General features: G+C 54.8%; 2 protein-coding genes across 12 annotated transcripts in view; one reads left to right on the top strand and one right to left on the bottom strand.

The window, feature by feature from the left end:
- HNRNPM (heterogeneous nuclear ribonucleoprotein M) overlaps nucleotides 1-15,215 on the bottom strand; it is a 311,395-nt gene that overhangs the window by 118,326 nt on the left and 177,854 nt on the right. The window lies entirely within an intron of this gene.
- On the top strand, nucleotides 3,332-15,077 carry KANK3 (KN motif and ankyrin repeat domains 3). 8 transcript variants are annotated; one of them, XM_069591241.1, is made up of 13 exons: nucleotides 3,404-3,458; nucleotides 6,676-6,816; nucleotides 7,143-7,209; nucleotides 8,207-9,484; nucleotides 9,564-9,663; nucleotides 9,870-10,061; nucleotides 10,159-10,243; nucleotides 10,735-10,951; nucleotides 13,296-13,438; nucleotides 13,567-13,767; nucleotides 13,841-13,939; nucleotides 14,628-14,697; nucleotides 14,812-15,077. In XM_069591241.1, the coding sequence occupies exons 3-13, from the start codon at nucleotides 7,176-7,178 to the stop codon at nucleotides 14,820-14,822; spliced, it is 2,430 nt and encodes an 809-aa protein (XP_069447342.1). In that variant the 5' UTR covers nucleotides 3,404-3,458; nucleotides 6,676-6,816; nucleotides 7,143-7,175; the 3' UTR covers nucleotides 14,823-15,077. The 8 variants fall into 8 exon arrangements, with proteins under 8 accessions (XP_069447347.1, XP_069447342.1, XP_069447346.1 ...); XM_069591245.1 differs by lacking the exon at nucleotides 14,628-14,697 and adding an exon at nucleotides 7,375-7,901; XM_069591242.1 differs by lacking the exon at nucleotides 14,628-14,697.

The raw sequence follows: 15,215 nt of genomic DNA, 5'->3' as shown, positions 1-15,215 counted from the left end.
CAAGGAGAGACAAGGAGTGTGAGCCTGATCTGAAGGAACCAACAACACTCACCATCGGGTCAAAGGCATTAAACCCTAGTCTAATCCTGGTTCTGGAAACAACTGCCAATTTGCATGAAAGATGAAGGGCAGAGGATCATGCCGGTGTGTCCCATGAGGATGGGATCAGCACCACCCAGACCATGAGAATCAGCCTGAATTGTGCAACTGATTCATTTGTAACGGAGAAAAGGGATGGAGCGGGAACCCATGAATTAAAAGAGACTTAAAAGACATATCATTTTCTTCTTTTTTTTTTTGCATGGGCAAGACTAAACCACAGTATCTAGAGATTCAAACTTGCATGATAAACTACTCAGAAATACTAGGCGGTGATTATTACACAAGTCACAACAGTGGTTGCTTTTCAGAGTGAGGAAGCACCTGATTGAGACGCAGCCTGTAGGAAGGGCGTCTGGGGTTGCTGGTGATATGCTCTTTGGGGACCTGCGTGGGGGTTAGAATGATGTCTGTCTTCCAGCTGAGTTTCCCAGATTCAGCCCTATCAACATTCAGGTCAGATAACATTTAGTTGTGTGGGAATGTCATGTGCATAACGAGATGTTTAGCAGCATCCCTGAGCTCCACCCAGTAGAGGTCAAGAACAGCCCTCCCCCACTCCATCCTGACAGTCAGCAAGGGCTCCAGTTATTGCTGAATGTTCCCCAGGGGGCATAATCACTCCTGGTTGAGAACTGTCTCTCAGGAGTGTCTTAAGTCATGCATCTATTTTGTGTGCTTTCTTGGGTCTGACTCTGTGTGTGCATGCATTTTATTTACTTTTTACTTTTTATATTGGAGGATAGTTGATTTAGGGCCTCCCTGGTGGCTCAGATGGTAGAGACTTTGTCTGCAATGCAGGAGACTCAGGTTCAGTCCCTGGGTCAGGAAGATCCCCTGGAGAAGGGAATGGTTACCCACTCCAGTATTCTTGCCAGGAGAACTCCATGGACAAAGGAGCCTGGCGGGTTACAAAGAGTCAGACACCACTGAGCGACTTCCAGAGAGAGCGCACTACAGGTGATTTATAATATTGTGTTAGTTTCAGGTGTACAGCAGAATGATTCAGTTATACGTGTATCTATTTTTTTTTCAGATTCTTTTCCCGTATGGGTCATTACAGAATACTGAGTAGAGTTCCCTGTGCTATATAGTAGGTCCTTGTTTATCTATTACTGTAGCCCACCAGGCCCCTCTGTCCATGGAACTTTTCCAGGCAAGAATATTAGAGCAAGTTGCCATATCCTACTCCAGAGGCTCTTCCTGTCCCAGGGATTGAACCCGAGTCCCTTGCGTCTCCTGCATTGGCAGGTGGATTCTTTACCACTAGCGTCACCTGGGAAGCCCCATTTTGTATATAGTAGTATGTGTATGTTAACTCTAAAATCCTAATTTATCCCTCCCCCCTTACCCCTCCCCCATAACCTTTCCCATTTGGTAATCATAAATTTGTTTTTGAAGTCTGTCAGTATGTTTCCGTTTTGTAATATCTATCTATTTATTCCAGTATAGTTTTTATGGGGGAAACAACAGTATTCTATGGCTTATCTGGAAGAAGGAAAAAGACAATGGAAATAGCCCAGGAATTTTGCAACAAGTGGAGTATTAGATGTTAAAATATATTCTAAAGATACTGTAGTTAAAACAGAGTGGCACTGGGACAAATGGATGAATCTCTGAAATAAAGTAATCTACCTCCAATGCGCCCCATTTTAGCAGATTAAGTCTGAGCTGCTTCAGACATCCCTTCTGCCTGTCCCTCCAGCTCTCCTCCCATCAACATCACAACTCAGTCAAATTTCACCATATCACCCTTTGCATGTGCAATTTCTACTATCTGGAGCACCTTTCCTTAAGTGTCATCCTTGCAGGATGTCTGCCTACCCAGACACTCTAGGTCAATGATGTGCCCCTCCTTTCTGTTCCCATAGACTCCAGCTCCCACCCCTCTCACCCCTTTAGCATAAACCATAACCTGAAAGTCTTGTCTCCTCCTCTCAGGTTTGAGGCCCAGGATGGCAAGGACTATGTTCCCCTCAAGGACTTGCACAGTGCCTAGAACACTGTAGGTGCTCAATAAATGCTAAATTAATTGAGAAAAAGATCTGGAGGGTCATTTTAGATCATACTACATTCCAACTGGGTTACAGAGTTCAATGCAATGTCAAATCATTCTCTGAACAAACATTTAAAAACTTTTAATTGAAGTATAGTTGATTTACAATTTTGTGTTAATTTCTGCTCTACAGCAAAATGACTCAGTTATACACACACATATATATATATATGTATTCTTTTTCATAGTCTTTTCCATTATGGATGATCACAGGGTATTGAATATAGTGGGGGCTTCCCAGGAGGCTCTAGAAGTAAAGACCCTACCTGCTAATGCAGGAGACACGGGTTCAATCCCTGAGTCGGGAAGATCCCCTGGAAGAGGGCATGGCAACCCACTCCATTATTCTTGCCTGGAGAATCCCATGGACAGAGAAACCTGGAGTCCATGGAGCTGCAAAAGAGTCGGACACTCAGTCAGACTGAAGTGACTTAGCATATTGAATATAGTTCCTTGTGCTATACAGTAAGATGTTGCTGTTTATCTTATTCTCTATGTAATAGTTTTTCCTATTTCTCCCAACCCCTCCTTAGCAACCAATATCTGTTCTCTATGTCTTCAATAAACATTTATTAAGTGCCTACTGTGTGCTCAGGGCACTGGATAAAGCAGTGACCAAAATCAGTCAATTCCCTGTCTTTACTGGAAGATAGATGGCAAACAAGTAAACAAATAAATTTTATATATATTTATTTTCCAGATAGTGAAAGTAGCTATCAGGTTCATAACTGGAGAAGGTCCACGTTAGGTCTTTAGAGGGCAGAAACACATAGGTTGAGCCCCCAAAGGCAGGAGAAGGTGGCCAAGTGAACAGGTTCAGGGAAGAACACTTCAGGAAGATGGAAGAGCATGCACAAAGACCCTGAGGTCGGAAAGATCCAGGGTCCGGATCCCGCACCCAGACACTGGGAAAGGAGCATCAGTCCTTCCAGCTTCCACCTAAGGGATCTTCCACATATACAAATCCCACCGGGTAACTTTCCTACTTAGAGTCTTCCCATGGCTCCCTGTTCCCGGTGGATCAGATCCAAGCCCTTTCGCCCTGAGCGGGTCAGCCCTCAGCTCCCCACCCTGGACAGAAAGCCCTCAAAGACCGTCACTCCAGGCCCCGCCCCTATCCCCGCCCCCAAACCCTGGGCGCGGGCCAGCGCGGCCCATCCCACCTCACCATTGGACAGTTCGGAGAGCATAGGGCCTTGGTTGGCTGATGTGGTTGTCAGTTAGGGTCCGGGCCTTGATAACCCGTCCCCGAACTTCGAGGGGGCGGGCTCGGGTGCGGGCGCGGCTGGGGTTGCGGCTTCAGGTAAAGCACCAGCTTTCTGGGCACCGATGGGGAATCTGGGGGGCGGGGATCAGGGGTACGCACCGGGACGGGGCGCTGCGCTTCCAGCCCCTCTGCGGGCTCAGCGCGCAGGGATGGGGAGGGCGCAGTGTTCTCTGCTTGGAACCCCCCCACTCCCACACTGGGAGCCCCAGGTGGTGAGCGAGTAGAGTTGGGGCCCTGTGGATTCGTGAGGTCTCATTTCTCCCGCCCTGCAGGAGTGAAGCTGGGGGAGGGAGGGGTTGTTCGCCCCCTGTGCTCCCACGACTTCGGGATCCTTTCCCGGAGTCGCTCCGAGACAGCTTGGGGACCCGAGTCCATCCCCTCGCTCCGGACCTGAGTATGTGTGTCTGTAGGGTGATTCGGAAACCGCGTTGGGAGGAGGGACGGATGGCCCCCGGGGCCGGCAGACAATGGGCAGCGGATGGAACCGCCCGGCAGCGTTTCCTGCAGGAAACTGCTGTGTCTCTGTGAGGCTGTCCTAAGGGGACATGGGGGTGACGGGGTGCTGACCTCAGAACCTCTCCCCTCGCACCATCATCAGCCTCCACCCCCACTTTAGGGGTCTGAGAGCCCCGCCCCAACATCAGAGGGGGTGCCTCCACCCAGAGCCTCAATCTGGGAAGACGCCCCTCGCCCCAAGACCGGGAACTGAACTGCCTTCCGTATTCCCCTACCCCTCAGGTTTTGCGATCACAGCTCTGAGTCCCAAAATAATCCCTGGGGCGGGAGTGGGGGCGTGTGGCGTCGACTCTGACGGCCTAATGAAGGGTCTCAGGCAGAGGATGTGGATCTAGCCGCGACAGCTCCTCGGGCAGGGAGCGGAGGACAGGGGAGAGCGGTTGCACGCCCCCCGCCCCCGCTCCGGCGAGGGTACAACCCCTGGAGTCACCAGACTTTGGCCCTGCTCTTCCCATCAGGGACACACGCAGGAGACAGGCAGGAGTGCAGGCTGGTGGTGAGTGGAGGGCTGTTTATAGAAAGCCATCAAGTGGAGTGGGCAATTCAGTGGGCGTGTGTGCTAAGTGGCTTCAGTCATGTCCGACTCTTTGCCACCCTGTGGACTGTAGCCGGCCAGGCTCCTCTAGCAATGGGATTGATTCTCCAGGCAAGAATGAAATACTGGCAAAGTTGCTGGGTTCAAAAACCTGCTTCTGCCCATGTACGACCTTGGCTGGGTCACTTCATCTCTGAGTCTCAGTTTCTCCATCTGCACAACGGGGAAGGGGGGGAAAGAATAATGCTAAGAAAATCTACTTCAAAGGGCCTAGGATTTTTTTTTTTTTTTTTACTAAATTAACACCCATAAATTGCTTAGAATCGAGGCTACCCCCGTAGCAAATGCAAAGGTTTTGTTATATTGCTATTTACTCTTCCTGGGGCTGCTGCTGCTGCTTGGTGTCCAACTCTGTGCGACCCCATGAACTGTAACCCGGCAGGCTCCTCTGTCCATGGGGATTCTCCAGGCAAGAATACTGGAAGGGTTGCCATGCCCTTCTCCAGGGGATATTCCCGACCCAGGGATCGAACCCAAGTCTTCTGCATTGCAGGTGGATTCTTTACCATCTGAGCCACCAGGAAAGCATCTTCTTGGGGCATCCACCCATTTTTCTGGGTCTGGCTGCTCCAGCTGGTTTGGGTCTTAGGAATGGCCCAGAGCTGTTTTTTTGTTTGTTTGTTTGGATTCCCAGGGTCTTGGATTTGGGTGTGGCCAGGACCCTGAAGGAAGGGGCTGATCCTGCTGAGGCAGTTGGCCAGCTGTGTGTGAGGCCGGCCCAGACCCCTAAGCCCCAGGCCAGGTTTTCTCCATGACCTAGCTCTTCCCAGAGAGCTTCCTGAAAACAAGTCCTGAGAGGCACTGACTGTCCTCTGTGCTGCCCCGCTGGCCGGCCCCTTAGAGCCCGTGTGAGGGACGGGAAACAGCTGCTTCAGGACAGCACGTTCCCCACCACTCCCTCCTCCCTTGGGGAGTGGGGGTGGGGGAGATGTCAGGGACCCAGGCTGGACAGAGGTGGCGAGTGGGCCCGTCTCCCCAGCCGTGGAGCAGAATGAGTCAGGTGGGCCAACACGTGGCTGGTGGGTGTTAGGTACGCAGGTGGTCATCAGGAGTGCAAGAGACCTGAAGAGGTGATGGGGAAACTTGCCAAGTGGTTAGTGCAGATGGGCAGTAGGTCAGGAAGAGTACAGCTTGGGGCTGGCGGGCACCTGCTGGTGGAGGGCTGGGCAGACAAGAGCTCCCCAGAAGATAAGTGGAACTCAGTCTGAGGACATTTCCTATAGGTAATCGACTTAATTGCTTTATGCCTTAGCTTCCCCATCTGGAAAAGGGGGAACTATCCTTCCTTGCCGGTTTATACTGGGGGAGGTACATTAAATGAGAGCAGGCACAGAGTAGGCACTCGATCCAAGCTGCTTGCAGTTCTCTGAGGGTTTTTCATATGGGCTCTTCAAAGCCCCATCTTTCCTGCCCTGTACTTTCTGAAACAAAGCACAGTAACTGTGACTGTGGACACAATAACAAAGTTCTGGAAAAAATCCCTGTTAAATATCACGTTATTAGATGTGACCCAATCTTCAGTTTCTTTTTTAGGTTTATTTTTATGTGTTTGTTTTTGGCTGCACTGCGTCTTTGTTGTTGCGGCTTTCTCTAATTGCAGCAAACCCAGGCTACTCTTCATTGCCTTGCAGCCTTGCACGGGCTTCCCATTGTGGTCGCTTCCCTTACTGTGGAGCATGGGCTGTAGGCATGTGGGCTTCAGTAGTTGCGGCGCACGGGGCTTAGTTGCTCCACTGCATTGGGATCTTTCCGGACCAGGGATTGAACTCGTGTCCCCTGCACTGGCAGGTGGATTTTTAACCACTGGATCACCAGGGAAGCCCCTCCCTCAGTTTCTTAGAGCCTCCATCACATCACCTGAAGAGTCTCTCTCCCTTTAGCCCCAAACATAGCCACAGCTCTCACAACCTGAGTGCTTGTGGTTCCACTACAATTTCTCACAAACTAAGGGCAGAGCCCTGTGGCACTCCAGTAGAGAGATCACAAGGAGACTGCATTCTTGGTACCTCTGTTCCAGAACTCTTCATCATTCCTAAAGGATCTCACAAGTGACACTGGTATAAATTTGGATGTACAATTATATTTTGTTTGCACTCTAAGGAAAAAGTGTAAGAATTCTGTTTTCTGTTTGTTTCTTTTCAGTATGCAGAATCTGACCAGATGAGTTTTTAATGAGCCCAAGAAAGGCTTCCAACTCTCGCCTTCCTCCTCTGAATGTTCACACTCCACCCCTTTGAGCTTCAGTTTCTAATTTCCCCCAGGGACTGACAGAAACCTCCTCAGGTCTGGAAAGCACCGACCCCTGCCCTGCCCCCAGCTGCTCTGGTTCTCTTATCACCATCCCCTCTTCTTTTGATGCCCTTCCCGCCTAGCAGGCTGAGGAGGCCTGGTACAGGAGGGCCCCCACAGTCATTCATTCCAAACTTTCAAGGCCACTTGAGGGAGGAGGGATGAGAGGACCTGTGTGTGTGTGTGGCGGAGGGGTTGGGGGATGGAGAGGCGCGCTTGGGTCTGTTTACTCATGCAGAGTCCAGACAGACCCCAGAGGCACAGCCAGAGGGGCAGGGTCCAGCCCTACCCACCCTCACCCATCTGGGGGCCTTTTTCAGGGTGTGAAAAAGGTGGCAGCTACTCCAGGAAACATGGCCAAGTTTGCCCTGAATCAGAACCTGCCGGGTAAGTGTGGAAAATGGTGTTTGCGTGTGTACAGATCCACACCTGGCGCCCAGGTGCCCACACAGCCCTGCAGTTCCCTCCTCTGCAGAGTGGTCAGAGGGCCCTTTATAAAGGTGGATAATGTCCTGGCCCTGCTTAAAATCTGCCTCTGGTGCCCTATTACAGGTGGAATAAAACCCCAGCTCCTCGCCGTGGCCCAGAAGGTTCCTCACAGTCTGGCCCAAGCGCACCTCTTCTAGTCCTCTCCCTCCTCCCTTTTTTCACTCTGCTCTGCACATTCTCACCTCCATCTGCTTTCACTCAGGTCCACCCTGCTTATTCCACCCCAGAGCCTTTGCCCGCGCTGTTTTCTTTTAGGAACCTTCCCTCCCAGCTGCTTTCTCCTTCTCATTCAGGGCTCAACCTCTAAGTTCCCTCCGCAGAAATTTGCTGAAACAGCCAGAGCCAAAGCCTGTCAGTTACTCTCTGTTTCATCTTGAAATTTGTATTATTGCCCTAAGGACCTTTTTTGAACGTTTATCTGTCTCCTACAAGTGGGCAAGGATGCTTGTCTTGTTCATTGCTACGTCCTCAGTGTTTGGTACACAGACGGAGGAGCCTGGTGGGCTGCAGTCCATGGGGTCGCTAAGAGTCGGACACGACTGAATGACTTCACTTTCACTTTTCACTTTCATGCGTTGGAGAAGGAAATGGTAACCCACTCCATTGTTCTTGCCTGGAGAATCCCAGGGAAGGGGGAGCCTGGTGGGCTGCCATCTCTGGGGTCGCACAGAGTCGGACATGACTGAAGCGACTTAACAGGTGCTCAACACGTGAATGCACAACTTTTGGGGTACAGATGGGTGTTTAAACCTCGGTGTGCAACCGCAGGTGTGCAGGGTTTGGAGCAGGTGGCGTCGTGAAAACATGTCGTGGGGCGGTGGGGAGGCGCTTCTTTTGTTAGTCTCTCTGCGTCTCCCCCGCCTGATGTTCCTCCACGCCCCTGTCATGTCCGCAGACCTGGGTGGCCCTCGCCTATGCCCCAGCGCGACTGGGGGCGCCCGCAGCCCGAGCTCGCCCTACTCGGTGGAGACCCCCTACGGCTTCCACCTGGACTTGGACTTCCTCAAGTATGTGGAGGAGCTGGAGCGCGGCCCCGCTGCCCGCCGCGCTGCGGGGCCCCCGCCCGCGCGCCGTCCCCGCGCGCCCCGGGCCGGCCTCTCAGGCGCGCGCAGCCCAGGCGCCTGGACCTCCAGCGAGTCCCTGGCTAGTGACGATGGCGCAGCGCCGGGCGCACTCTCCCCGGGTGCGCCGTCCGCGCTGATGCTGCCGCCGACATCCCCGCGCGCACCCGTGCGCAACCCACGCGTCGAGCGCACGCTCCTGGAGACCAGCCGGCGGTTGGAGCTAGCGCAGGCGCAAGGGGGCGCGCCCATTCCGGCCCGCGCGGCCCCTCGCAGCCCTCGCGGGTCTGGCCACAGCAGCCCCGCCCCCAACCCGGCCCTGGCCTCGCCTGGCCCCGCGCAGCTGCAGCTGGTGCGCGAACAGATGGCCGCGGCGCTGCGGCGCCTGCGCGAGCTCGAGGAACAAGCGCGCGCGCTGCCCGAGCTGCAGGAGCAGGTGCGCGCGCTGCGCGCCGAGAAGGCGCGGTTGCTGGCGGCGCGCCGGCAGCCGGAGTCCGACGGGGAGGCCGAGGCGCGCCCGGACAAGCTTGCTCAGCTGCGGCGGCTCACCGAGCGTCTGGCCACCTCTGAGCGCGGCGTTCGCGCCAGGGCCAGCCCCGGGGCTGACGGCCCAGACGGGTCGGCTTCTAGCCACAGCGAAGGTGCGCCGCCGGGTCTCGACCGTGCGCCCCAGACAAGGGAGGCAGGCACCCAGATCGTGCCGGAGACCCAAAAGGCGGGAGTCCAGGCGGTGCCGGAGACCCAGGAGGCCGGCGTGGGGGCAGCTCCTGAGACCCTCGAGGCGGAGGCGTGGGTGACCGAAGCTCTGCTGGGGCTTCCCGCGGCCGCCGAGCGCGAGCTGGAGCTGCTTCGCGCCAGCCTGGAGCATCAGCGCGGGGTGAGCGAGCTCCTGCGGGGCCGGCTGTGCGAGCTGGAGGAAGCCCGCGAGGCTGCTGAGGAGGCCAAGGCCGAGGCCGCGGCGTCCCGGCCCCAGCCGTGCGAGGCTACCACCCAGACCCCGTGGGATTATGTGGAGAAGACCACTCAGACCGATGTTCCAGTGGAGGCCCCAGCCCCGATGCCGGAGAACCCCCCCGGATCCACCGATGGGGACAGGGCCGTTGCACCCGCGGGTGAGTCCCCATCCCTCGCTGAGCCCTGGCTTGCTGGCTGCTGAATTCGAACTCAGTGTCTTCATCTGATCTCTGCCAGGCACTCTCAAATCCATCATGAAGAGGAAAGATGGTACACCTGGTGGCCAAACCAGCCCCGGACCAAAGAGCCTGCAGTTTGTTGGGGTCCTCAATGGAGAGTGAGCACTTTTCCCCTCCCCATGGCAGCATCTGCTGGGACATAGACTGGAGTTTTGAATCCCAGCTCTGCCCCTCGCTCTCAGCGTGGTCTTGGCAGGCCTCAGTGTCCACATCTGTAAAATGGGGACAGCCACTTCCCACCTCGCAAGACACCAGACTGAGCCCCCGGTGGAGGCTCAGCATATGCCTCCCACCCTGTCCCCAGGTATGAGAGCTCGTCCAGCGAGGGCGACAGCGAGGATGGCGCTGCCGAGCCCCCGAGGAGCAGTTCCTCGGGCTCAGGCGACGACAGCGGCGCGGCATCCGACTCCGAGACCCCTGGCGCTCCCAGCTGCAAGGAGGACCGGGACGCCGAGCCGGAGGCAGAGCAGGAACCTCAGCCGGGTGTGCACGGGAGGTGAGCCGCGCGGGGAACACGGAATGGGGACGGCTGCTCTTTCCCCCGTCTTCCCACTCTCCATCCCGACCTCTCCTGGAGCCTCTCCGTCTCCTAGGTGCGAGCTGAGCCCGCGTTTGAGGGAGGCGTGTGCAGCGCTGCAGCGGCAGCTGAGCCGGCCCCGCGGGGTCCCCCGCGACAGTGTGAGTGCATAGAGAGCCCTTCACAGGAGTCAGAGGCCCGCCGGGGACCCCGTCTGATGCCTGCCTAGAGAAGAGCATCGCCTTCTTTAGAGTTAAAGGGGCCCCAAGTTCAGTCATCTCGCGCCAGGGCCCTCCATGGATACCAAGGTCTCCAAAGGGATCTCCGCCCCAGAACAGGGCTGACCTTTCTCTGATTTCCCCAGAAGGGTCCACCCCAAGCCCCAACACCATCCCGGACTCCCCAGAGACGAGCGCTTACCGTCTTCCTCCATGCCTGGTTCTCTCGAAGGCTCTTCTCGGGAAGGAAAGCATCCTTGTCCCCTGGGGCCGCGTACCCACACTGACAGTACTCCCTCCTCCAAAGGGTTGCGGCCCCATGAGTCCACGCCCCTCCTCAAATTCAGAGGGACCAACCTCCCCAGCCTGGGTTCCTAGACCCGCCCCCACACCTGCCCTGGACCCTCGCTGATATCTCTCTCCTGTTCTGGCAGGGCGCGGCGCGCCTGGTGGCCCAGGAGTGGTTTCGGGTGTCAAGCCAGCGGCGCTCTCAAGCGGAGGCTGTGGCCGGGGTCCTGGGCGCGGTGGCGCGCCTGGGTCGGGAGCTGCTGGAGCACGTGGTGAACCTGGTGGATGGCAACGGAAACACAGCCCTACACTACAGCGTGTCCCATGGGAACCTGGCCATCGCGAGCTTGTTGCTGGATACGGGTCAGCATTGAGGAGGGGCGGGGAGGGCACTAGGGAATAGGGATCCACGGAAGGGGGAATCTGGGTAATGCTGGGCTGGCACTACCATCCTGCACCTGCCAAGAAGGACTGGCATTCTCGCCTAAACTCTCACCTCCCATCATCTCAGGTCACTGTCTTGTTTTCCGACTCCCACAGTCCTTGGGGCTCATGGGACCAGTAGCCATTGTTCCCACGCAGTTTCAAGGCACTGCCTCCTTGCTCACCCTCTGGCCTGTTAGTAACTCCTCCTTTATGTACTCTTTCAGACTCCTCCCGCTGCCCTTCCCTCACTTCAGCCTGATTGCTTATCAGACTTCACTGAGGCACACAGTAGACTCTCTGGTGTTTCTTGAATGAATGAGCTTTCATGGAGCTCAGGGTGGGTGCGTGTAGGGAGTGGAGAGAATGATCAGTTTTACTTGATAAGTATCAAACATAATTTCCAACAGAGGTAAGGGCCATGACAAGATAAAATCAGGGGAGGGAATCACGAAACAGGGTAATCCTTTAGCTTAGGATCCTTCCTTAGCAAGGCCTCAGAGAAGGGAAAAGCAGGCAGGGAAGATAGGTGGGGTGCCTGGCGAGCTGCAGAGACCCCACTGTGGTTACTTTGAGCCCCTTCTGCACCTAACATCCCCCACCAGGGTCACAGAAGCTTGTGGGAGGAATGGACACCTAGACAGTAGGCCACACAACTGGGGGATGCCCTTAGTCCTGACTTAACCACCCACCTTTTAAAAAAGTTATTTGGTTGTACCAGGTCTTGGTTGTCTCACTCAGGATCTTTGTTGTGGAATGCGAAATCTTAGTTGTAGCATGTGGGATCTAGCTCCCTGAACAGGGATGGAACCTCGGTCCCCCTTCATTGGCAGCACAGTCTTAACCACTGTACCACCAAGGAAGCCCTGTGACTTAAAACTTTTTACTTCTCAGCCCACTGTCTCAGATCTCCTCTGACTAGGACATCTACTCCAATAGCCTGATCCCCTCCTTTCCCCAAACCTCTCCCACCATTCATCTCCCCAAACTGCACCTAGTCTTGAGCTTTCAGAATGGTGGGGTACACAAGCATTAAACACCCTGGGGAATGAGATCCAGAGGTAGGTGCTATGATGTGTGGGAGGGGGCCAAGATGGCAACAGAACTGATCCCAGAGGAAACGGAGCTGAATTTGTGTTCATCTGTAAAGAACAGGCAGCAACAACCAAGCTGTTTCCCAGGGCTGCTGTAAAAAGTACCACAAAGTGCCACAACATCAGAGGTTTAGAACAAATTGTGTTGCAGTTCAGGAGGCCATTAAGTTCACAGGACTGGTTCATTCTTAGGGGCTCAGAGTGAAACTTCCATGCCTTTCTCCAAGTTTCTACTGATGGCAGCTCATCTGTGCCTTCAGCATCACATGGCGATCTGTTTCTTCTGAGGACACCAGTCATATGGAATTGTTCAGTTGCTCAGTTGTGTCTGATTCTTTGTGACCCCATGGACGGCAGCGTGCCAGGCTCTTCTGCCCTGGAGTTTGCTCAAATTCATGTCTATAAGTGATGGGGCCAAATTTCTTTTGATCTGTTCTGGCTGCTGCGTGGAAACTGGAGTGGAGTTGGGACAGTAGGGGGGCCCAGCTGACAGTTCTCTGGGGGACCAACAGTGGTGGTTTTGTGGGCAGTAGTCCTTTTACTGATGCTTTCCAACTGTGGTGTTGAAGACTCTTAGAGTCCCTTGGACTGCAAGATCAAACCAGTCAATCCTATAGGATATCAACCTTGTCTATTCATTGGAAGGACTGATGCTGAAGCTCCAGTATTCTGGCCACCTGATGTGAAGAGCTGACTCATTGGAAAAGACCTTGATGCTGGGAAAGATTGAAGGTGGAAGAGGGCAACAGAGGATGAGATGGTTGGATGGCATCACCAATCCAATGGACATGAACTTGAGCAAACTCCAAAAAACTGAAGGACAGGGAGGCATGGCGTGCTGCAGTCCATGGGGTTGCAGTCAGACACGACTGAGTGACTGAACAATTAGTGGGAGGTATTGCTCTAGGTACTAGGGGATACGGTGGTTTGGACAGAACCAAGTCTCCGAACCAGTCTGTAATAGGGAAGTGAGGAAACCCTTCAGTGAGATGGAAACAGAACTCTAAAGGTGAGAAGGGCCACATGGCTCTTGGAAAGCGAAGAGCCTTGTAAGGCAGAGGAACAGTAAAATCATGCATGACCCTCAGTGACCAAGCTGGCTAAACAGGTGGTGAACTTGATGCTTGAAGGAAGTGAGTGGACAAATTTAGGTGTCGGCTTCTTGAACTGACGCCTCTTCTCTCTCCTAGGGGTCTGCAAGATTGACCACCAGAATAGAGCTGGCTACTCTGCCCCCATGTTGGCGGCACTCACTTCTGTGGGGCAAGAGGAGGACATGGCTGTGGTCCAGAGACTCTTTCACATGGGCAACGTTAATGCCAAGGCCAGCCAGGTGCATAGATGCCTCCTCCCTGGCTGAGTCCAGAGGGCACTTTTACTTCCGGAGCCAAGTCTCTGGGAGCCCCCTCCCTTTCCTGCAGAGCCCACACCAGCCCTGTCCCCTTCTTTGCCTCTCCCCAGACGGGACAGACAGCCCTCATGCTGGCCATCAGCCACGGCCGCCAGGACATGGTAGCTGCCCTGCTGGCATGCGGGGCAGACGTGAACGTGCAAGATGCAGACGGGGCCACAGCGCTAATGTGCGCCAGCGAGTATGGGCGCTTAGACACTGTGCGGTTGCTGCTGGCCCAGCCGGGCTGCGACCCTGCCCTCCTGGACAACGTGAGCCACCATGGGGCTGGTGTGGGGTGTGGTGCCTTGATTCAGGGACCTGACTGTCTCCATGATCCCTCAGGAGGGCACCAGCGCCCTGGCCATTGCCCTGGAGGCTGAGCAGGACGAGGTGGCCGCTCTGCTGCATGCCCACCTGAGCTCAGGCCAGCCTGGCCCCCAGGTGAGTGCGACCCCTTCCTGCAGAAACGGAGTTTACCAGCTGCACAGCTCAAGGATACTAAGTGTGCTCCCAGAAAAGTGGTTCTTTGTGCACCCCTGGTGGCGGGAACCTGGGTCTGATGTTCAACCTTCAGAACACCCCAAGGGTTAGACACACTTTCATATGTAAAGTGAAGGTCATGAGACTGAGGCCTCCAGAGGGGCTTGCCCTAAGGTCAGACAAGAGCTGTTAGACTTAGCTCAGACTATTATGTCTGTGGACTCCCCTTACAGGCCCAGAGCAAAGGAATAAAAGCATCCTTTGGAGTTAGTCCTCTTGCCTGGAGATCCCATAGACAAAAAAGCCTGGCAGGCTACAGTCAGTGGGGTTGCAGAGAGCTGGAGATGAGCGAGCAAGCAAGTCACTCACACTTTCACTTTAGAATTAGGGAGTAGGACAAAAGGATTCAGTCTGTCCCCAAAGGGGAGGTGCTTATAAGCCAAAGTGCCAGCACTTTCCTAATTAAACTTGCCGTACCAGCCTCCCCTTCCTGCACTCTCCTGTACATGTGTGGAAAAAGAACCACAGAGGTCAAGCACCTCTTCCAGGTCTGATGGGACAGAGTAAGTCAGTCGCTCAGTCGTGTCCGACTCTTTGCGACCCCGTGGACTGTAGCCCACCAGGCTCCTCTGTCCATGGGATTCTCCAGGCAAGAATACTGGAGTGGGATGGGACAGAGGCTGGATTCAAATCCTGGCAGCCCGGCTCTGCTGTGCAAGGTGGGTGTGGGACCTCCAGTAGCTTAAGCATCTCTGAGTGTTAAGTGGGGCTGAAACCCAGTGTCCTGTCTGCAGGAGACTGACAGGACCCTCCCCCCCCACCTCTCTCACCAGCTATCCCCTGATTCATCCATGGCCACGCCTGGTGAAGGAGGCTGCAGTGACAGTGGAGAGGACCCCCTGCCCCAGTGACTGGCCTAACACACTGGACCCAGACTGGGGGTGGGGGAGGCAGAGGCAGGTCCTGATCTCTGGGCAGAGGTCTGTGGCCAGAAGCTCAGCTTGAATGGCACAGGGTGAGGAGGCAGCTGAGGGAGTGAGCCAGCCCCTAGTCTACCCATTCCTCCAGCCTTCTTACCTAATAAAACCTTCTTAACTCATCTTGTCCTGTTTTGAAGGTGTACATAGACACATGGTTCTCCCTTCTCACAGAGAAAATGCCTTGTTGGGGAACATCCTCTACTTTCAGAGTACAGTGGGTCAATGACCACCTGGGGGCCCACAGGAAGATTTTGGAA

Source organism: Ovis canadensis, chromosome 5 (assembly GCF_042477335.2).
Source record: "Ovis canadensis isolate MfBH-ARS-UI-01 breed Bighorn chromosome 5, ARS-UI_OviCan_v2, whole genome shotgun sequence".
Taxonomy (NCBI): Eukaryota; Metazoa; Chordata; class Mammalia; order Artiodactyla; family Bovidae; genus Ovis; species Ovis canadensis.
The sequence above is the reverse complement of the archived record's forward strand: the minus strand, read 5'-3'. Positions and strand labels throughout refer to the sequence as shown.